The 24007-nt window shown below is 41.3% G+C and overlaps 1 protein-coding gene across 1 annotated transcript in view; it reads right to left on the bottom strand.

Annotated features, from left to right (window-relative positions):
- The window catches only part of LRMDA (leucine rich melanocyte differentiation associated), a 755532-nt gene that overhangs the window by 116909 nt on the left and 614616 nt on the right, over positions 1-24007 (bottom strand). Inside the window, 1 exon segment of the mRNA XM_081007691.1 lies at positions 15533-15617. Coding sequence (XP_080863817.1) covers positions 15533-15617 — 85 coding nt within the window.

A 24007-nucleotide genomic window follows, 5' to 3' on the forward strand; every position in this document is an offset into this window, starting at 1 on the left:
GTACACATTTGGTGCCATTTTCTTTTTTTTACCGAAACTGCACCGTAAAATTTGGAGAAGTGCGTAGTCTGCACTTCTGCTGCATGTCTGCTGCATATACAAGTCTAGGACCAACCAATTAGGTAGGTTTGTTTTAAAACGTAGGCTAAATAAAAATTTCCTCTACCTCTACCTGTAACAAAATGTGCAGTGTGGAATACCCCTATTCAGATCTCCAGTCACTCCATTCCAGTCCACTCCCAAACAGCCTGTCGCCATTCCATGCCCACTGAGCATGCTCAGTCCCTAGGGCTTCGCCATTCCATGCCACCCTGCCCTTTTTTGTGATGTTTTTGGGTCACTTCCTGTTTCAGCATGATGCGTATATCCGGTCATGTACATATTGAACCCACCTAAATGGGCGGGTTGCCTGTATCTCTTGTTAGTGGATGGTGCCATCTTGACTACATAAGGATAGGCATTCTAAGGACTCAGGTAGATTGGTAAAGAAAAAGTGATTTATATGTGTTGTAGATGCGATATAACATTGTGCCACCAGATGACACTGTAGTGTCCTGTTTTTGCCTACTGGATTTCCCTGTTTAAATTTACAACACATTTAACTGAAACACTTCTTTGATGTGTCTAGATCCAGCCTAAGAATGTGCTATGTAATAAATGTCTTCCAAAGACAGTGAAGGAGAGAAGATTGCAGAGTAAACAGATATAGGATTCAGAAGGCTGAAAAGAGTATTTGTCAATCAGTAATGGTTGTGGGGAGGGAGAAGGCTCAGATCAGGAAGTTATCCTTGTGAGAATCAAGGTGGCACTTGCTATTTATTATTATTATTATTTATTAAATTTGTATACCGCCCTATACCCACAGATCTCAGGGCAGTTCACAACTAAGCATAGTGCCTATATTTTCATTTGTGAAATGTTGGTATGTATGCAGACTTTATCCCTGACCTACCAAGTTCCTGTCTCTGCCACCTGGCCTTGCCCAAGAGGCTAGTAGTTTGTCATCAATTGTTGGCAACCATACATAGGGGACCATTTAGGGAGGGCTGGTAGGGTAGTCACTCCATGGGTTTCAGAACACAGGACATTATTCTTTAGTGACACCTGTTGTGGCGATCACACAGGGTCCCCGGACGTTTCACCGTCTATTGATCCCTGTGCCACCACTTTATTTCTCGCTGCCACCTCCCAGGCCCTACCTGGTAAAATACTGAGTCCAGCCAGGGTTAAATTGGAACATAATCTTCTGTTTATTTATTGCAGTTTAACAAGCGTGTGGTTTCATAAACAGTATCAATCAATTACAATCATGGGGTGCCTATCCAGACCTATAACGTCCGCTACCTGCTCTCACTCAATAAACCACCTCTCAGATATTTACTTGTCTTCCTAGCTCCTAAATGTTTCTGACTCAGCTTATTTCGCTACACTAACTCAACTACCCACAGACTCTATCCCAATTCACTCCCACTCCAACCAACCAACGAACTCTCCCTTCGCGCTTCCCAGAGCTGGTTTTATAGTCGCTCTGACTCCACCCCCTGGGTTCTGATTGGGTAACCAGTTTAACTATTTCACTTCCAGCACTCTCATATGTTAACGTCACACCTGTATCTCTGCCAAGTTCATTGTGCTCAATTCAGACATCACACCCAACCATGGTTTGTGCTAATCACAATTTATAATGCAAAGATGATTGACGCTTCCAAGCATACAATAGTATCTCCTCATTTTATCTCAATACACCATGTGATACATTCATTCCTATCTTTATGGTAAAGAATCTTACAGAATCTCTTGTGGCAGAATCTTAGCTGTAATCATGGCTTGACCATACACACAGGACACCAAAGCATAGTTAGTGCAAATCATGGTTTGCAAAACCACATAAAACAATAGTTTTACTTAAAACCATAATTTCCAGCTGTTTGTCAATTTAAAAATCACACCAAACAATCCTTAATCAGTTGTGTAGACCCCACTGGGAGAAGATTGGTATTGAACTTGACCTAAGTTAGAATTTTCTGCAGTAGAAGCTTTATGTTCTAAAAATGAACTATCCCCCTTCATTCCTGGGTACAAATGTAATTCCTGTGCGCACACACGCATGCATGCAAGCACACACACAAACAAAAAACAAAACAGCCACACCATTAGAAGTTGCTGTCAAGAAATCACAAGCAATATTAATTGTAACAGCTGTTTTTGAACTTTGAGGATGGATATTCAGATTCTAGGAATTATACCAGTCAGCTGTGAATTTTTTGTGTGATTGGCTATACTATCTTGTTATTTAATTCACACACATGTACACGCGCACACAGAGCCATTGGGTGGGTGTGAAATGGAACCTGAATCTAGGTGGAAACCAGCTTTTGATGTTAGCTGGATTCTAGGAATAAAAGTTGCTCACAAATGACAATCAGAAATAAAAAATAAAAGGGCTAGTAAACTGGTCCTGTGGGTTAATAATCCCAATCTTCCATTAAAGATTAAATTAATGTGCATCCATGCTCCTTCACCTAAGTATAGAACCACTGTCCACTGAGAGAGTCAACTTTAGAACAAAAATCCAGAGACAGACTCCTGGGAATGTCCATGCTTTTAAAAATATTTCAGTCCCAACTTTTCCTCCTCTTTTTTCTTTTTCAAAAACCACCCATCTGATCATGCAGTTATTTTATAGCATCATTGGAACAAATACACAAACATCTGGAATCATGGGGTATATTTAATTTTAAAGGGTTCATTTGGCTGAAATGGTAAAATCATGAAAAATTGCCTGTCTACAAGCTTTGAAAAACCAGATGATGAAGCTGTTTGGCTACAGACATTTACAGTCAATTGAAATTTATTGAGGTGCACACCTGCTACAGTCTCCCTACACACTCATATAACACCCATCAGCCTTAATGATTAATTTTTTTGTGTACTAACTGCAGCTATTGTTTCAGTAAAAGGTACAGATTGCTCACCAGAGTTTAATTCCATGTATAGAGGCATGCTGTGGTTACTTAAGATTCCCCTATATGACGGCTGTTCTTGGAAAGAAAGACTAGTTTAGCCTAAATATTCTCAAACTGAGTGTTACTGAACAACCCCACTATTAGTCAAGAGACATTTTTAGCATAAGGTTACTTGGCATCCCCGTTTCCCGGGGACAGTCCCCGGATTTACAAATCAGACCCCATACAGAATCCATTGAAGTTGAAAAGTGTCGCTGGATTGATTGAAATTTTTTTGGTAACCTTATTTTAGCAGCCCTGCAGATGTTGTTGTACCGCAGTTCCCATCAGCCCCAGCCAGCATAGGTAACAGCCAGGGATGATGGGAGTTGTAGTCCTGGAACAACTGGTCAAAGGTTCTAAAATATGTTTATTCACTAATAGCTGCTCACCCCGGTTTCAGAGCCTCCCCAAGAATTAACAATATGAACCAAGAGCAGCAGCAAAAAAATCTGAAAGGGCAAGGAACAATCCACATCCCCACTCTACACACATCAAGAAGATAACATTTATCCCACAGCAACGCTGTGGTCTAAATCACTGAGCCTAGGGCTTGCCGATCAGAAGGTCGGCGGTTCGAATCCCTGCGACAGGGTGAGCTCCCATTGCTTGGTTCCAGCTCCTGCCAACCTAGCAGTTCGAAAGCACGTCAAAGTGCAAGTAGATAAATAAGTACCGATCTGGCGGGAAGGTAAATGGTGTTTCCGTGCACTGCTCTGGTTTTGCCAGAAGATGCTTAGTCATGGTGGCTATATGACCCAGAAAAACTGTCTGCGGACAAACATCGGCTCCCTCGGACAGTAAAGCAAGATGAGCACTGAAACCCCAAAGTTGTTCATGACTGAAGTGTCAGGGGTTCTTTACTTTACTTTAGCAATGGTTCACTACATAAAGTGAATGAACTATGGTCCTTCCTGGCAATCACCCAAACTTGGGGAGACTCATCTCACTTTAGGACAGACCAGTCATGGGGGAATCAGAGTGGGTGAGTGCTGTTGAATTCATCTCCTGCTTTGGGGCTTTGCATGGTATGCCGCCATGAGAAGCAGAATGATGGATTAAATGGGCCTTTGGCTTGATCCAGAAGGGCTCTTATACATGTGTGGAATAATAGCAAAATTACCATCTGAAGTGACATTCCTTATAGCATGTTTTGCCCTGTATCCAGTGTGAGGCTTCCAAAAATGCACTTTCAACCAACAAAAGTGAAAACACCCAAAAGATTAAGGTGGGGCATTGCTGGGGAAGGCATGGCATCTCTTTTTGTTCCAATGCATCTGTTGACTTGACCAAAAGATTGATTTTCAACCTTTTCCTTTCTTGCCAATGCTGTTTATTTAGCTTTGCAACTCATGTGATGAACTCATGCTAGAGGCAGCTTTCTGCTTTAATATGCCTTCCTCATGGTCTAGGTACTTCCCCCACTCTTCTTCATCAGCAGGGCTACACAACAGTGACAGCGTCCTGAGCTTCTATGGCTGTCCTGAATGTCCACGAGAAATATTTCAGAAAGGGTTTCAAGAGGCCTAAAACGTTTTCCAAAATACAGCTGAAATCATTATGTTTTGCATTGTTTCACTTGGTGCCATTTAAAAACAACAACAACCAAACACAGTGTTGTTCTTCCTGGCTATTATGATCCAGGAAAAGTAGAGAGCACATGATCAATATGGCATCATGACACTATGCAGCCTTTCAGATGTGACTACAGGGTGGCACCAATTTTAGGAGCATATAGGAATGAGGGAAATGCTTCTTGCTTTCATTCTGATTGTGAAAATCCTTTCAGAGTCTGCCTGGAACTGTCACCAAAAAGGTACATACTTCACCAGAAGAGGAGAGGGTGGTGTTTGTTTGTTTGTTTGTTTGTTTGTTTGTTTGTTTGTTTGCTAACTGCACTCACTCATGTCACCTCAACCTGAAACTTTATCCACTACACTTCTGCAGCATGGAAGAAATCCTGCAAGTCAGTCACTAATCTAAACATGTCGTATGAATTAAGACCTAGAAGAAGGTACTAACTCTAGCAAACTGCTTTAGAACCTTGGCATTCCAGTTTCTTTCATAGATAGTAACATGTGTTCGCCTCTTTCCCATATAATAGATAAGACACTGGAGTCATGAGCAGAGGGGAAATTCCTGTGCTGTGAAAACTCAGGGGCTATTCAAATGATACTTTCCCAGTCTCACTTCTGTGTTGAGTGAGATAAGAAGCAAAACATGTCAAGTTCCTGCACTTCCCCACAAACTTATAACAATCCTATAATAATCCACTGCAATAATGGAGAGTGGCAATACGAGAATGGGCCTCTTCTGCAGTAGCTCCCCGTTTATCGAATGCCTACCGCAGGGTGGCTTGCCTGGCACTGTCATTACATATCTTTAGGCGCCAGGCAAAAACGTTTCTCTATAACCAGGCCTTTGGCTGATTAAACAATCTATGGCCTTTTAAATGTGTTGTGGGAGGTGGGGTATTGGTTTGCTCTTGTATTTTGTGTTCTCATTTTGTATTTTTGATAATAATAACAATAATTTGCAGCTCCTGCTTTTTCCTGCTGCTGTATCTAGTCCTGCAACACGTCTGTATACCACTAAATATAACTGTAAATCTTGCCATCTCCCACTACTTTATCAAATTGCTCTTGCACCTTAATCCTAATATTTTGTTAGCATTGCGTTCATTTTGTGGCAGTATGCACAATCTTGCACACTTAATTGTAAGTCTCAGGAAAGGTCCATTAACTTGCTTGGCAAGCGAATGCGGATCATCTCTTCCTTTTCTCAAAATGTCAAGACTCATGGCTGAAATTCAGGAAGGTAGATGACTTCACCAATTGAAAGCATTTTCCCACTTCAAATCTATTAACTGGTTTTCTTTCCCGAGTGCCTAAAGAAACATTTCATCCAAGCTCTCAGCAAAGCCTCTGAGAGAGTTTATGTACAATTCCGAGCTCGTTCACCCATCCCTCATTCCACATGACTTCCTGCTCCCATCATTATTATACACAAGACAGTGGTACATTTCTATGCCAAAGTTTTAACAGCCTACAGTATCCTGATAGAAATCCAACATTCCTTTGAAGCACAGACGAGAAATTGTTGAGCTTAGAAAGTGACAGCAACATGAATTCAGTGACCCTGATAAATGTATGTTTTGAACCATATTAAGTCAAGGGTCAGAATCAAAACTAACAGCAATGTATTAAACATTCAGTAACATCTGTGTGGTTCCTAAAAAAATGCAGGCACAGAAAACAACTCACACCATTGTTGTACAAGTAAAGGAAGCTCAGTTAAAGCTGGGTTCAAGCTAACAATTCATCCTGAGCATAGCATACTTACTACAAGATATGCAATATACGGCCAGGTGACTCAGCAGGAAAAGAGGAGAGAGGGAGGTGTGAATTGACTGGATTTCATAAGTCACCCAGTTTTTAACTAGCCCTTTTTTGCCTCTAGGTAAAATTCTTGTTTTCAGATACCATATTTTTCGCTCTATTGGACGCACTGGACCATAGGACACACTGGACCATAGGAGGGGGAGAACAGGAAATTTTTTTTTTTCTTGTTCTTCCCCTCTAAAACAAGGTGCATTCTGTGCATTCAAGGTGCGTTCACCCAAAGCCTCCAGAGCCCAGCGGGAGTTCCCGCTGGGCTCCGGAGGCTTTGGGTTCCTTTCAACCTGCTCTTTGGCTTTGGGCCTAGCCCCGCAGCCTGCATTCGCTCTATAGGACGCACACACATTTCCCCTTAATTTTTGGAGGGGGGAAAAAGTGTGCCCTATAGAGCGAAAAATACGGTACTTATATGCTTTGTTACGTTTGGAGTGGCCTAATTTTGCTAAGGAAGTAATTCATGGAGGCTCATGTGACTGTCAAGCTGAAAGTCTGCATTAGATTTATCACTGGCTTATACTGTATTTTGTCATGCTGTTTTCAGTGGTTGTTGCAAATGGTTAAACCCTTGTTGTTTTATCAATAAATTATGTTTGGTTTCTTATGCGTACGATTGCTGAAGGGGCAAACTTTTGCCATTTCAGACTACAGGTGGGGACTCACATTATGGGGGGGTGCAAATCCATGCCCATAGAAAACTACCACCTCAGAGAGAAGGCTAAGCTAGAACACATCTCCCTGAAACCTACCATTTTTATGCAGAGAGTATTCTATAAATGGAAGAACACTCAGTCATGTGAGCAGCCTGAAGTGCTACAGCCCAGGCACAGGTTTAACAACCTCTATGAGAACTAGGCCATGGTGCAAGCAGACAAGCATCCACTCACTGCTTCAGACTGATATTGTATATAAGGTGGTGGGTTGGTAGTGTTTTTGCCATAAATTAAGCTGTGAAGCATGGAAGCAGACACGGAGGAACCCCTTTTTATTCCCACCACTCTGGGCATTATAAAGCTTCAGAACAAAAAGTGGTCCACAGCCAATATAGAGACTTCTAAACAAAGGGATAAAACAGTTGTAGCAATGGAAGAAAAAATATTATTTTAGCAGGGGAATTCTGAAATACAAGCTGAGAGAAATGACAGGAGGGTTGCATGCATGCACTGATGCTCTGTGAGAGCAAAGAACATGACACTGGGTGCAAATTTCAGGTTCCAAAGGATCTCGGCTTTCATTAAAAAAGAACAACACACAAAGATTGTCTTACACTTCGAAAGATGAAATACAGTAGGCAAGGCCTGTCGAAATCTCAAGACTGGATTAGAACATACACTGGATTGGAATGCACATTTTTACATGCGGCTGAAATGGTTAGAATTCGCATTCACTGCCCTGGTAACAAATGACGCAGAAAGCAGTTCAAATCACTTCTATGACACTCCTTAACATATACAAAGTGTCCCAAGGGTTGGGGATGAGACTTCTACTTCACTCCTACCCTACTATGAATGTGAGGAACTGTAGAATAATTGTGCAAAATTAAAAGGCTTAGCAAATTTTATTGAGGGGGGTGGAGATTCTGATGTTGGAAACCCTTCAGAAAATGAGGTTGAGGACTCAGAAGCAGGAAGGCATGCAGGGGCAGGCAGGGCTAATTATTGGGTTGCAGCTTCAGACACTACATAGGACTCAGTCTCAGTTTGTTGTTGAAGAACAACCTGAGCTATTTGGCAAAAGAAGGGTTAAAGTGATAAGATCTGATTGCAAGACAGGAGAAACAGACCATAGAAAAGGAAATAGTTAGAACAAGTTCTACTAGCCAGAGTAGCAGCACAACGTGACATCTACACCTGGAGACATTGTGCAGTTTTCCACAGAGCTTTTTAAAGTCAAGATTATCTAAGCTCTTTTAAAAAAGTAGGAGATGATAAGGGAAAACACAGGAGGAGATGGGCATGTTTTGATCATGACATTATGTAGATGCCCCATAAAAAGTGAGTGAACAAATAACTCCCTTTCTATTCCACAGCGAATACCCAATGGGAAACTTCCTTGATGACTTCTTGTCAATTTGTCTGCCATTTTGCAAGGTATTATTTTAGTGCACACAAAAAATGTAAATAAAGTGGTACCTCAGGTTACGGACGCTTCAGGTTACAGACTCCGCTAACCCAGAAATAGTACCTTGGGTTAAGAACTTTGCTTCAGGGTGAGAACAGAAATTGCACGGTGGCGCAGAAGCAGCAGCGGGAGGCCCCATTAGCTAAAGTGGTACCTCAGGTTAAGAACAGTTTCAGGTTAAGAATGGACCTCCAGAACGAATTAAGTTCTTAACCCGAGGTACCATTGTATACAACAGTAATGTGCAGGAAGAAATAGTCTGGTAAGACTGCTGGTTGAATGGATAAAGAAAATGCAAAGTTTATAACCTATGACAAGCAAGCCATTCTAAGTACAGTGGTACCTCAGTTTAAGAACAGTCCTGTTTACAAACGATTCGGTTTACGAACTCCGCAAAACCAGAAGTAGTGTCCCGGTTTGCGAACTTTACCTCAGTCTAAGAATGGAACCCGAATGGTGGAAAGGCACCGGCAGTGGGAGGCCTCATTAGGGAAAGTATGCCTCGGTTTAAGAACAGTTTTGGTTTAAGAACTGACTTCCGGAACAGATTAAGTTTGTAAACCGAGGTACCAGTGTATATGTTTTACATTGGCCAAGATGGAGCCAAGAAGTTAACACAAACACATTCTGACTCATACTGATAGCTTCTGAACTTGGAGAAGAAGTAGGAAAGAAGTAAAGCTTGGAAGGAAGCGATCTCCTTTACTAACAAGTAGTTACTGAACAGAGAAGGAATCCTTGAGGAATAAGAACAGGCTACTCTTCCTGTCAATCAACCCTCACATGTTCAGGTTATTGCAAGCACTATTGCTTTACTCCCAACAAAAATGGTTTGCTTGCTTGTGAGGATGGGGGTAAGCTCTCTGAAGTGTTGCAAATACACTATGGAAACCAACAAAACGAAAAACCTTGATATTCATAACCACTTCTGCCTGAAATGGAACTCCAATATATTTTAACCACTTACATTTCCCCTCTTATTCATCTCATTGCACCATATTAATTGCGTTAAAGCAAGCACTTCCTATTTATAGTCCATGATTAAACATATTTTATGATTCCTCAGGTTAACTAAATGATAAAAAAACTACCCACAGGGGTTTTTTTTTTTAGATGGTTCACATTAAGAAGCTTCACACAGATATACAGAAAAATCAATTGCTAAGCATAAAGTGCAGCTCACATTAAGGAAACTACAAACTCTGACTAATTATGATAAGTTGCTATGTAAATTACTCTGTGACATTCCCAGCAATCAATTTCATGTTTAAATAGATGAAGCCTCCGGCTGTAAACTGGGATAGGAACCTAACAACTGTATCAACCACCATCACCACAGTAAAGATTTGCAGTGATAGCATTTACCTTTTGGGAAGCAAAAACTTATCTCTTTTTTATGCCAACATTTTTTAAAAAGGGAATTCAGTTTTGCAGTGTGGAAGAGGTACATTGTACCCAATGCACATCCTTTGAGCCTAGTCCATCCATACACCCCCACTTTAGCAGTGATGGGGACTTCTGCCACCCCGCCCCCCTGTGCTAACAAAAGTTTCTTTGAAACAAGATGGGTATCCCATTAGTCACCTTTCCCCATACAAGTCCCTGCAAAGATGGCACAACATCATTCCACTTCTGGCTGCATTTGGAAAGCTTGGAACTTCTGCTACGTGTTGAGGATGGGGGACTGCTTTTAAACTTCAAAGGTTTCTAAAACTTTAATTCACACCTGTGACAGAAAAGTCCTACAAAACCATGTTCTGTTCTACACAATGAACCAGGAGGCATGGATCAACTCAGTTTGCTGCATATCGCAGAGCAAAGACATCCCCCCAGCATCTCTTGACCCTGTTCATGTATAGGGGAAGTTACAGTTGTGTCATTTATTTACACTAAATCTCATTTGCCTTTTTATTGCTCATTTCCCCAGTTTAGAGAGATCCTTTTGTGTTGTTGTGTGCTTTTATCACCTGCAAATGTGGACTCAATTCTTACTCCTCTATTAGGAACAGATCCAACTGGGAACAGGTTACATGGCATTTATTTTTTGCCATCCACTTCTTGCTGCCCTGCCCTGTGAATAGTCATTGTCCTTCTAACCACTGCCTGTTCTTTAACCAGTTTATCAGGACACACACTCTTTATCTCATAACAGCTAAGTGAGGGGCTTTATCAAAAGCTTTTTGAAAGTCCGTCCAAGTACATAGTATCTAGTGGAAGAGCCCATCTACATGTTTTTGACAGACTAGGGAACAACTCTAGGACTAGTGACGCACGACAAAATTCATGAAGACTAAATATTGCTGAAGACTTTCAATTTTTTTGCAGCAGTAAGAAACAGGAACAAGCAAACAAAGGAGAAACAATTCATCCTTTTAAGTCAATGTCTATTTTAACTAAGATTCCATACAGTTTACTTTGCTTGATCAAGAAACACTAATCATTCTTGATCAAGAAACACTTTATTTTCTTTCTCCTGCAGGGTATCCCTGCGATAAAGCAATAGGTACCATAGTTGAAGATGAGGTATAGGAGGCTAATGTACATGGAACCTTTACAAGTTTTAACAAGGTCGCTGGTTACTTCAGCAATTAACCTTCTGCCTGTACATTTAAAGAAAAATGGCATTTCACTATTTCTTCTTACAGCAGAATTACTGTAACAGAATTGCTGATAAATATCAGAGCTTGCACAATGAAATTTCTCCATGTTCAAATGCAACAAATTCTTCCCATTCTTTTGTGCACAACATATGCACTTAAACCCCTGCAAAAAGCTGAAACTTGGTAGGGGGAAAAATGGACATTTCAAAAGATTCACCAGTTTGGATTTAGCTCACTGTTTCTAATGCCATGAGATAATAGGGGAAGGGAGCATCATGGTAGAGGACATACCTACCAGGCCGAGATGACTATAGGTAAAAGCTAAAGGTAAAGGACGCCTGGACGGTTAAGTCCAGTCAAAGGTGACTCTGTAGGTACGGTGCTCATCTCTCTCCAGGCTGAGTGAGCCGGCATTTGTCCAGCTGTTCTAGGTCATGTGGCCAGCATGACTAAATCGCTTCTGGCGCAACAGAACACCGTGACAAGTGCCAGAATGCATGGAAATGCCATTTACCTTCCTTGCCACAGTGGTACCTATTTATTTACTTGCACTGGTGTGCTTTCGAACTGCTAGGTTGGCAGGAGCTGGGACAGAGCAACAGGAGCTCACCCCATTGCATGGATTTGAACCGCCAACCTTCTGATCAGCAAGCCCAAGAGGCTCAGTGGTTTAGACCACAGCGCCACCCGTGTCCCCAAGATCACTATGCAGTAGTCTGAGTTTATTGTCAAAAAGAAAGCAATAGGCATCTTTAAATGGTCAGAAACATTAGTTCTTTTCAGCATTTATACATAGAATATGCTGAAGGGAAGCGGGGATACATGGCTAGTCAATTCCCAGTGTCAGCAAGCCCTTCTGGCATGCCCCCAACACCTGTATGTTTGAAAAGGCTTCCAAATGCTCCCACTTTTGTACATGAACAATTGAGGTTCCCAGTGGAGAGGAATACCTTACAAGCACTGCGCATAGCATAGCTATGACTGCCTGCCTACCTGCCTCCAGCAGCATCTGAAATTTAGTCCTGAGGCATGCAGTTCTTGAGAGTTCTCCCTGTCACCACCTTCACTCTGGTAAATTAACTTAGGGAAAGGAGGGAGGAGTAGCAGAAAGACAGCCTCTTGGCGTTATCATGCTCCTAGTGATATCACTGAAATCCATTTGCAGTAGGGAGTTTAATAGAAATAAATTTGGAATGAGGACCTGATGTATAATAATTAGGTGAAAATAATTAGTTTTAATCAGTTCCATTCAGAAATGGGTTGGGGACAATTCACCAAATTGCTTCCAAAGCTCCCCTTTTTAAAAAATGGGATTTCATTTGGCATGGGGAGAGGTCCTGTGTTCAGGAACCAAACATTTAAACTGCTTGGGCACATAGTTGCTGGTTCTTTGGATCTAGGACAAAGATTGCAAACTAAGCTGAGTAGGAAAAGCATAGCTTCTGTCATATTTTTTCCTTTGTTCTAAACGAAGGAAAAAATGAAGTGGAAATTGTGAAAATGTAGCCAAACACAGATGAGTTGGTTCTGTTTTTCCTCTTTTTGAGCCCCAAGCAGAGTTAATTTACAGCTGCCTTAAGTTGCTCACAAGAGATTCAGTCTTGTAAACAAGCCCCTCTGGAGATGAACAAAGGCAGTGGTCATTCTCTCCCTTAGCTTCAGGCTGCAAAGAATTCCCGAAAAGCTGCCAATATTTACATATGCAATAGCTGATTCAATCTTTTATGTGAGACTGAGACCATTCAGGGAATAGAAAAACCTTAGGAGTGAGATTCCAAAATGGCATGTTTATGTGTTTCATTCTTTTCTTGGTACACTCTTGACTCCAATTAGGTTTTGTGAGCTCAGAGAACTTCTTTGCATTCTAAAGAAAAAGTTGATGGCTCACATACAGTGTTCCAGCAAGATGTTCCAAACTCAATTCACAACACCTGGATTTCTGGAAAACATCCCTTAATTACTATTTCCTTGAGGATATATACACGTTAACTGTCAAAATGAGCCAATGGTATCTTGCTAAGAGCCAGTTTTACCTGACCCTTGGATAATTTTTCCCCTCCTTATTCACACAGGGTGAAATCTGGCCAAACTTAAATATTTTTAACTTCATCTCAGACCTGCTTAGCAACTTCCCACTGAAATCTCAGGGACTTGAAACTTTGACTGAATTGCCTCCTTCTCCCTGCCCACATGGCTATGCAATTCAGCTTGAAATACAGAGAAGAATACTCACTGGTTTGAACATTTATAAAAAAATGTATCTTTAACTCTTCATAGGAGGGTTCTAACAGGGGTTACAAAATGAGAACATTCTGATTTTGTATTGGCTCCATTTATATGCTGTATAAATAAAAATAGTGCACTGCATAGCCCCGCCCCACAACACAAGTCCCTATTTGGTAAGGCTACCTTGTCGATACATGACTCAAATTCTCCCTTCGAGGAATCTATTGTATTATGCTTTCTGCAGAAGTGTGCTACTCTTCTGTTTATTTTATCCCAACGGCAACAATGCACTCCCCCTTGCTGTTCTTTGTTCCTTTATTGTTTGTCTTGTTTGTATATATTTTTTTTAAATCTAGCAAAATGAATCATCACAAGCTATAAACCGTTTAAAAACTACCAACTCTCGGGGTAGATTTACAAGTAGATTTATTTTTTTAAACTACTTGTATCTATCATCCATCTTTCCCGAAGCTTAACTAAAGCACAACTAAGTAGTTTCTTATCTATTAATAGTATCTCCCTCAAAAGGCCTTCAAAATCTTTATACGCTTCCCAAATGGTGTAAACTCTCCTCAGAGCCTCAGCTTTCCTTACTAATGTGTGCTCAGTTTTCAGTAATTGATAAAACGGCAGTCTGAAATTCATCTAATCAAGTTAAGGATGTTTGTCTTATCAAAATAAAGAGCTACATGTACCATAGCGTCTAAGACAATGAAGCTCACAATTTCAATCTGCCATTAACTCGCCGAGAGGCCTAAGGCAAGCCACACTGACTTAGTTTGCCCTCCGATACTTGGTTGAATAATAGTTGTCCACCTAGCAGTTTTGACTGCAACACCATGAATAAGAAACACTTTGAAAAATAACCCATGGATGAATACAGATGACCAACTTACCAAGTGGTAAATGATGGTATGTTTGCCCATATCTTAGTAGCTAAAGTTCAATGAAATAGACAGCCATGGCTGGCTCTGTAGGATTCCGCAGTTCCTGTAGTTCTACCCCATTCACTTACTCTGTTGCTATGGAGTTTCTTGAATCAGTTGCCAGGAGCAACTTCACATCATTGGCTCCATGTTCTCTCCTGCAGCCCTTACAGATGCATCAGCACCCTACTCAGGTTGCAACAATTTATAGCAGTCAAACTACATATGGACGGCCACAGGTTCCCTATTGCTATCACCAAGCATGACTATAGTTCTTTGTCTGGTATATTTAGTCACTTACTTTACAGGACTACCACGAGAAAGGAGACAAGATTGGAAACCTGCATAATGAACAACTAAGGCTACAATCCAAAACCACAACCCACCATGCTGGAGTGAAGGGTGGGGGTAAATGGGGCAAAAGTCTCCCTTCATGCAGCCCTACGCCACTCTAGTGGCCTCACTCCTGAGGTGGAAATCTTCCCTTTCTACCTGCCAAAAGAGCATCCCATGGAAATCAGCAAGACAGGACATTTTACAGAGTGACTAAGTCAGTACTGGATCCATTGGATTTCCAGCTGACCTCACTGTCAACACTTGATGATATCAGGCCGGACCTAGGCTGGCATAACATGGAACAAAGTTTTGCCTGCACCCCACCCTTCTGCCCCGACCATTCAAAATACTTCCTTTACTGCAACTGTTCATCTCTTTCCTTTTTATATGAATACAGCATTTTTAGTTTTCAATGACCTGTGAGATAGATAGATAGATAGATAGATAGATAAGATTCCTACCCTTTAATGGTAAACAGAATGGTAAGAAGAAGCAAATGCCAAGTAAATGTGTACTAAAGTAATAGTAAATCACAACATGAACTGTTAATTGGAAAATAAACATATCATTTACAGATTTTATCATTTACAGATTTAAAAAAAAATAATAAGGGGAGAATTCAGTTGTCAATTTAGCAATATGTAACATAATTGTTGTTGAAACTGAAGCAAATGTTATTTAATAGATTATCTCCCAGTAGAGTACCTGTAAGGCTTGTTGAAATCTGTTAAAAACTAATTTTGCCAAATACATTGCTCTTCTCAATATCTCAAAAGTTTGGTGCATTGTCTCCAGGGTGCCTACAGAGAGGTAGTAAAGTCTAATGGCTTTACAGTGAAGTTTTCCCCCTCACAGTTGTGAATGACAATAGTTCCTTTGTGTGTGTGTGTCCATGTGTGTATTGTGGTTCTTTTCTTTCTTACCTCTGTGGTTGGTGAGGTCCCTTGATCCAGTTGGCAGAGGTGTATAGCTCATCTGAGGAGAAATAGAGGCAGCATCAGTTGTTGCCTGGGGGGAAGAAAGATAAATATAATTGATGCTAGTATGTATATTTCATTAAGAGGATACACTCACACATGTACACACAATGCAAAGTACAATATTAGAGATAAAATTAATTTTGCCATGTACCCAGAACTTTGATTGGATTTGGGAAAACGTAACTTTCAAGTGACTGACATGGTGAGCCAACTCTTGTTCACTTTTTAGGTTTTAATTGTTTTCATGTCTTGACTGTACCACTTCAGGCTGCAGGCAGGGGTTGATGTGATGGTATGCTCCCCCCCCCCCAAGCAGAAGCAAGCTGTTAAACCATGCTTTGAAACTTGCCCCAGGAGTACTGAAGTCTTTATATCACCCACCATCCCACCTGAACACTAAAATGGCACTCTGGCAATCTGTAAGTCAGCTCCAGGAAATGGGGTCTGAAGCAGGCTTGATTTGAAGAGCATTACGGTATGCTGCCCAGAGGGTATCAGCACAACCAGCTTCCACATACCTTCACAAGCTACCTATGGAGAGAGCTCCACCTCTACCAGCTGCAGCTTTGACCACTGGATGTGGCCATCCTGCCTTGTAAGCAAGATTAACTACTCTCAAAATCCAAACTACATGGAATATATTAAGTAAAATAAACTATAAGAGGCGAGTATTAGTTTTTAAACAATAAATCTCAAACTCTGTTATGGAACATACTTAACTGTCCCATAACAACTGGAATATCAAATAAACCTATAAACCTTGTAATAACAGGTCTAAATTAATTTTGAAACAACCAAGCACACATTTAATTATTTCCTACTGGAGGGTGAGGAATTTTAGGCCTTACTATATTTGCGACTAGGCATTCTAGGAAGCAGTAGCTTTGCTATTACTAAATGTTACTTTTTCAAAAGCAAGAGACAGGTCTTATTTGTAAATCTGTATTATTCTAACATATATTACTTTAAAACATGTTTTAATATTAGGCCAACTTTTGTAGCATATTAGGCCAACTGCTGTAGCAGTACATTCCGACAGGAGTTACAAGTTGAGTTCAGAGCAACTAAACCCAGGCAACTACTCACAGAAAGATAATTACAGCTATTGATCATTAAACCCATCTCAACTTAAAGTGTGAAAGGATGCATTTTGATCTAAAGAAGACACACTTTTTTTTGTTTTTGTTCTGTAGGCGAAAGACAGGAAGAATTGCACATGCTAACTGGCACAACCAACATGGCTCTTTCCCTGTTTTTAATGCTGAAATTTAAATTGTTGTTAATCTGCCCTGAGACCTACTGGTGAAAGACAGGTAATTGTTGTTGTTGTTGACCATTGTATGGCACCAGTCCAAAAGCTGGCAATTACTCAAAGCAGGCAGGGGTGTAGGAAGTGGTCCATTTTGTCTCCTCCACTCGGTGACATGCACACATCATCGGGAGCGGGCCAAGCACTTAGCCCAGGACCATGTGGCTTCAATGCGGCTCCTCCTCTCTTGTGCTCAGGAGGAAAGCTGTGCTGTGCTGTGCTCAGCCTCCTCAAGATTCGGGTCTCTGCCCTGTCCCAAAATACATGGGGCTGGAGCTGGAGACACCTCAACCCTATACAGTTGGCATCTAGGTCTTTTGCTAAATCTGGATTAACTTTATGAATGTCACTCAACCAAAGCAAATGGACCATACTACATTTTCCAGTAATGCTGGCTACTTCCTGCCCTCCAATATTTCACAGATGAAAACAAAGATATCCTTCTGCAGTTGCAGTACCCCTCTCCCCGTTCAAACATGAAAGATCACTCTTACACCTAGGCCTTCACTACATCTAATTTTACACATAGCTGAAGACTTATCTCTGCCTGATGTCTGCTATACAGTATTCATTTACTCTGAAACTATTTCAGTGTGCCCTAACTTCTGAAGCAGGTGTGTTAGTGACCCCAAAAAACCAGACTGGTTTTCTTTATTTGTAGTTGTACACATTTTGAAACCATTTATCCTACGATTGGGCTCTCTAGGGGGGGTTGTTTGCTTGCTTGCTTAATTTATTACATTTATATACCACCCTATACTTGCAGGGCTCAGGATGGTTTACAAAATAAAATCAAAATATAAAACCAAAAAGTCCATAATAAAAATAAAAACAACAACCCAATAACCTCCCCCCCCCAAATCCACAATTTAAAAGATCATAGGATGTCAATCAAATCAGCCAAAGGCCTCGTTAAAAAGGAATGTTTTTGCCTGGTGCCTAATGTTTGAATTCACTATTCACCTGATTGAGCTTATTCTAGTATAGCAGCGAGTCAAGGACATTGAGCAGCATTTACTACCTGGAGAGCCCTGTGGGGAAGAAGGAAGGCATGTTGGAAAAACACCCTGGGGTGCCCCTGCAGCCCCCAAACTCCAACGTCCTCCGGTATGCCCAGCTCTGGAAAAGGCATTCCCCTTCTTCTCCAGTGCGCTTCAGCGACATATACCAACTGGTATATGCACACTAATCTTCTAGTGTAACACAGCAAGAAGAATGAGACATCGCAGAGCTAATCTACATATTTATTTACACACTACATACAGACAAAGGAATCAATGCGTCCTTTCTCTCCCGCTCCGAGAGAACAGACAGGATGCAAGCAAAAGCAAAAGTAAAAGTACAGTATAACAGTACACATAGCGGAAGAGACAAGACTATCTTTCGTTCCCACACTCTTCCCAGACAGGCATGTGAATTACACCAATCACATCTGCAGCATCGGAGGCAAGAAATACTAACAGGGTGCACACAAGTGTGCACACAGGAATATTTTCTAAAGGAATCTGCAATATCTTCCCAAAGTATTAAGTATAAGAAGCATTTAGTAGTATGGACTGGCCCTAGCAAAAAGGGAGCGACAGTTGAAACATGTGCTTATCTTCACCTTTAGCAACCAAGGTGAATATAAGACATTCAGCCCATTCCGGCTTTGGACAGCTCCAGCAGACAAGTCTGATGTTTTCAGTGACTCTGAAATGGTATGCAAAGCACAGGTGCATACACTACACTATATTTTGACTTTGTCTGCAAATCTAGGTAGTATGTTTAAGCTTTTGTCACTTATTTAAAGAATGACCTACAAACCCCCACCCCACCCCCCCGTTTCTCCAATGGATAAAAAAAGATGATGCGGCTCCATTTTAGACCTTTCAGATATTTTCTGTCTGCACAAGGGCTCTTAGTTGAAACCCTGATAATAGCAAAGATTTCTCTTCGGTACTTTTAATCTCAATTTAGGCTGTTGACAGTTTGATGATAGCTTTTCTTAAAATTACTGGAAGGAAACTCTGCCTTTTCAGCAAATACCACTGACAGATCAAAATTCAAGAACTTCCAAAAAGGATACTGGTGTGAAGGGACTATTTAGCTTTATTTTCCATGTTAAGAAAAGGAAGAACAGAAGGGTTTCAGATAGGTCTTTTCGTGCTCTTCTGTGCATAATTCCCTGTCAAGGGTACAAGAGTCTCATTACCTCCACACTAAGTGTTCTGTTACAAATGCTAGTTAATTCTGCATCAGGACTATTTTGCACAAGTGGTGACTGGCTGAAAAATTCCAATAATGCGAATAAAGTCTGTGTAAAAGGAAAAAAAGGAAAAAAGAGTGTCAATCGTTTCTCATTTTTAACTACTGAATGACACCATGCCCTTACCAATTTTCCAAAAGTGAATTGTAAAGAATTATGATTCTTTAATATTTGCCACAATATTTTGATACTGAAAGGATTGATGTGCGACAGCTCATGTCTACAGATAGTTCTGACAGTCATATCTGAAGTTTCAGTTACATTGCAAAAAATGACCTTGAATGGATCTTGCTGACAGATACAAAAAAGAAAGAGAAACAAAAATGAAGATATTTCTCCTGCCTAAGAGAAAACTGGCAAATTGTTTCCAGTGTGAATGTGTTAGCTACTGTCCCTGCCAACCACCATTCCATATTTATTCCAGACAAACTGAATTAATTTACCAAATGTACTTAAGACACCCAGAAAACATACTATTGATTAGCTTCATATCGTTTGCTGCTATTCTCGTGCCACCTCCAGTAAGTAATGGAAAGGAGGGATCAATTGAACAGTCTGATCCATGTCCTGAAGCAGGGGTGGGGAACATTTTCCAGCCTGAGAACCACATTAATTCATGAGTAGCCTTCTAGGAGCCACATACTGTGGTGGGAGGGCCAGATACAAACATGGATGGAAAAAAACCTCTCCATCCTTCTTTCAGGCAAGCAAGAGCACTACATTACAGCCAGATGAAAACACTTAAGTGTGGTCTCTGGGAATGGATGTGACATAGAAAGTCTCAGGGGCAAAACAGAGAAGTCTGGAAGACAGCACTTGCCCTCTCATCCTTAGGTTCCCCACCTCTGAGCTAGTGCAGCAGTGGGGAAGCTCTGTCTCCTAGGTCTGATTAGTCCTGCCAAGCCTTGGAGGTTGGTCAACTTGCAAAGGAGGAACCAGGACTGCACCAGGAAACTGGGCATCAAGGGACCCACCCTAAACATAGTGCATAGATGTGTGAGTGTTCATGATCCAAGATCTTGGTGCAGCTTTTTGTCCATACAACAGGCAATGGACAGCTTGAAGATCACATCAAGATCACAACTTCCAAGCTGTAGTACAGGGTGATGATAGAACTGGCTTGTCATGCTCTGGCATGACAAAAAGCTTAGAAGAACCAAGTGGTCTGAAATTGACCAATTTGACCACCCCTAAAAGAAACTGAAGTTCACTATGCCTAGGCAAGGAGGGGGAAAAACTGCCATGGAAGCCTTAGAAGAAACATCAGTCAGAAAGTTAGGCAGGAAGTTGTATTGTCTCTTTTTAAAGAATACTGAATAGCAATAAGAAACTCCTGGCTCCACCCAGATACAACTAAGTCTTATGCCACCTTGTGCCACTTGTCACATAATCACTGTCTGCAACATTCAATGTACATGCATACAGGCATAGGAACGAAACAGGGGGTCAGGGTTTGGCCCTGCCCAGACCCAGAATTTGAGGTCCACCAGTAGATATCCATGCTATCAGTGACCATGAAGAGCCACTGAACCTATGCATCCTGCCCCAGGGCTGGAGATCAGAATACAAGCAGCCTGGATTCTTGGTTGGCTCTCAGACCTTCACCCATCTCTCCAACAGCTGGAGGAGGAGAGACAAGAAGCCAGACAGGAGTTTTAGGGAGCCTGAGTCTACTTGTGGCAGATAAAGTAAAAAGTAAAGGTGATTATTTTTCAGATTTTCTACCCCACTCTGACTGGCAGGCAGGAGAGGGTGAATTATCCAGCTTATCCATTTTTATTATTTGTTAGATATATAAATCTAACACCCTTCATCATAAGGCATCAGAATCAAAAAAAGCTCCCAGTCTGAGCTGCTTCTTGGTGAATCTATAGCTCCAAGCTACAGCCATCCCGAACTGGGAAAACAGACCCTGGAGTGGTGTTGTGTGGAACACCCCTAAAAAACTTTCCACTACTGAAATTATTTCCCATTTCCCCTTTTTTTTGGGGGGGGGTGTGGATAGAATCTGCTGAAAATGCCATGAGAATTAGTAACAGCATTAAGGTAATGCATGTAATGTTGAGGCCTTTAGACATCCAGCGTGCCTAAGTGCATAGACACTTAAGCAGCCTTTAGAGTTCTGCAGGAGCAATATGCAAAGCAGGGCTGGAATTAAATGTTAAGGCAGATATGCAAACACTGCTGCAAGCAGCTGCTACTTTACCTTCTCTACCCATAATGTTTAATAAGGCAAAGTTTTACAAGTTGTGCCATCCCACTGAAACTCAACATTCTTGCTTTACCCAACCTCAATGGAGGAGGAAATAGGAAGAGGTGGCCTGGAGCCATTGGTTTCAGTGGCAGTCCTAGTGGGTAGTCCTAGCCTGGATGTAATGAGCAAATTAAATGCTAGCCTTGAATAAATAAGACTCTCAAACGGCTGCTTTTTCAACAACGCTAGAATACCTGAAATGGAAAAGTCCTTTAAAAACGTTGTGATCGTTTTATTTTCACTTCAGCAATGGCAATTGCTTATGAAAAGTAGGATTCTGTCAAACCGTTTGTCTTGCTTTATAGGATGCAACGTTGCTGTATTCCAAGGAGACTTGTTAACAGTTGGTATCCTTCCATGTGCCGCAGCTAGCGGTTATGCCTGTTGAAGGCGGTGTTCCCCTACCTCTGACTCTTTAAATATTTATCCAGGATATGTGAGAAATTGTGCTCATTTCTATCGCATGCTATAAATTCTTCACACATGCACACACATCAATAACCATAATAGTCACTAATATATTGCACCTGACAAAATTTTACAACACAGGAAGAACAGCAGTAAGTCAACATCCTCTCCGAAAAGGATTCAGAGCGTGCAATGAGCACTTACAAAAAGGACACTGAAAATTGTTAATTGCATGCACACACACACGCACGCACACACACACACACACACACACACACACAATCCTCATTTCCAACACTGAATATATTAACCATGACATACAGTTAATTAAAAGGAGCCAGTGCAGTGCAATGGACAGTGTCTGACTGGGAACACTTTGATTCAAACTGCTACCTACCTAGTGGCTCTGCTTCTTGAACCAGGCATACAAGGGCTGTGTATTCACTTAGACTTCAGAATCCCTTTCAAGCACACAAATGTGTTACTTCATACCCCATGATTGCCAGGCAGTATGAGGAATTAAAGAACCTTTTATTGAGGGTGAGAGTGCAAAATATGGTCTGAAGCTCAACATCAAAAAAACGAAGATCATGGCCACTGGTCCCATCACCTCCTGGCAAATAGAAGGGGAAGAAATGGAGGCAGTGAGAGATTTTACTTTCTTGGGCTCCATGATCACTGCAGATGGTAACAGCAGCCTGCTCCTTGGGAGAAAAGCAATGACAAACCTAGACAGCATCTTAAAAAGCAGAGACATCACCTTGCCAACAAAGGTCCGTATAGTAAAAGCTATGATTTTCCCAGTAGTGATGTATGGAAGTGAGAGCTGGACCATTAAGAAGGCTGATCGCCGAAGAATTGATGCTTTTGAATTATGGTGCTGGAGGAGACTCTTGAGAGTCCCATGGACTGCAAGAAGATCAAACCTCTCCATTCTTAAGGAAATCAGCCCTGAGTGCTCACTGGAAGGACAGATCATGAAGCTGAGGCTCCAATACTTTGGCCACCTCATGAGAAGAGAAGACTCGCTGGAAAAGACCCTGATGTTGGGAAAGATGGAGGGCACAAGGAGAAGGGGACGACAGAGGATGAGATGGTTGGATGGTGTTCTTGAAGCTACCAGCATGAGTTTGATCAAACTGCGGGAGGCAGTGAAGGACAGAAGTGCCTGGCGTGCTCTGGTCCATGGGGTCACGAAGAGTCGGACACGACTAAACGACTAAACAACAACAACAACAACAACAATGAAGCATCTGACTTGGCCAGCACAGTATAGGTCTTCTGTCTTCGCCAGGCAATAGGCAGTACTTCCTGCTTGCTGTACTCTAGCTTCTAGCTCTAACACCTGACCTCCAGGAATTCTGAGTTTTGGACACCCCACCCTCAGCTTGACCTTGACGCCTGGTGCCCTTTCACTATTGTTCAGCTTAGTTTGGCTCATATGGTTGTTAGAAGACAATTAATCTATACACTGGCTCTGATCTCTCTCTCTCTCTCTCTCTCTATTTCTGGGTGGCTGCAAGAATACAAACGTGATGAATAAAATAAACATTGCTGATAGCAGCTTAAACCCAAGAGCGTAAGACAGTCAAGATAGCTGGCCTATTTAGAAAAGAGATGTAGTAGTTACAGACGGATTCTAGGATAAACATTTGTCTAGAAGCCAAAGTCTTGCAATTCAGGTAAACAAGTACCCTACAAGACAATAGTTTCACAATACATTCAAAGGTGCATGTTGCAGGCTGTGTGCTTATGTCGTATTTACTCATTCTTAATGTGGATAGCTTATGTGAGGGCCCCCAATTGGAAATTCCATTGTCTGGTTTCAGCATCATGTAGTCCCCCCCACACTATTTTTAATGAAAAATAGAAAGACTGTAGCTGTCACCTCTTGAAATATAATAAAAATAATGGCTTGATCTTTTGCTTATGATATAAAAGCACACTTTACATCATCCTAGGACTGCACATCCATTCCATGTCATTTCTCCCTCCCATCTATAAAGTGAAGGTGGATAGATGTTTACCAGTGCAAGGATATCCAATCTTTTTGGGCTCATTGATGAATTTGCAAACCAGATAATAATGGTGGGCACAAGACCCATGCCATCCACAACTAATGCAAACGTTGACAATAGTCACAAAATAGCCATTCATATTTTCATAGCTCACATTTGCAAACTATGAATGTGTATGACT

This window comes from Podarcis pityusensis (assembly GCF_964106645.2).
Source record: "Podarcis pityusensis genome assembly, chromosome: 5".
Lineage (NCBI taxonomy): Eukaryota > Metazoa > Chordata > Lepidosauria > Squamata > Lacertidae > Podarcis > Podarcis pityusensis.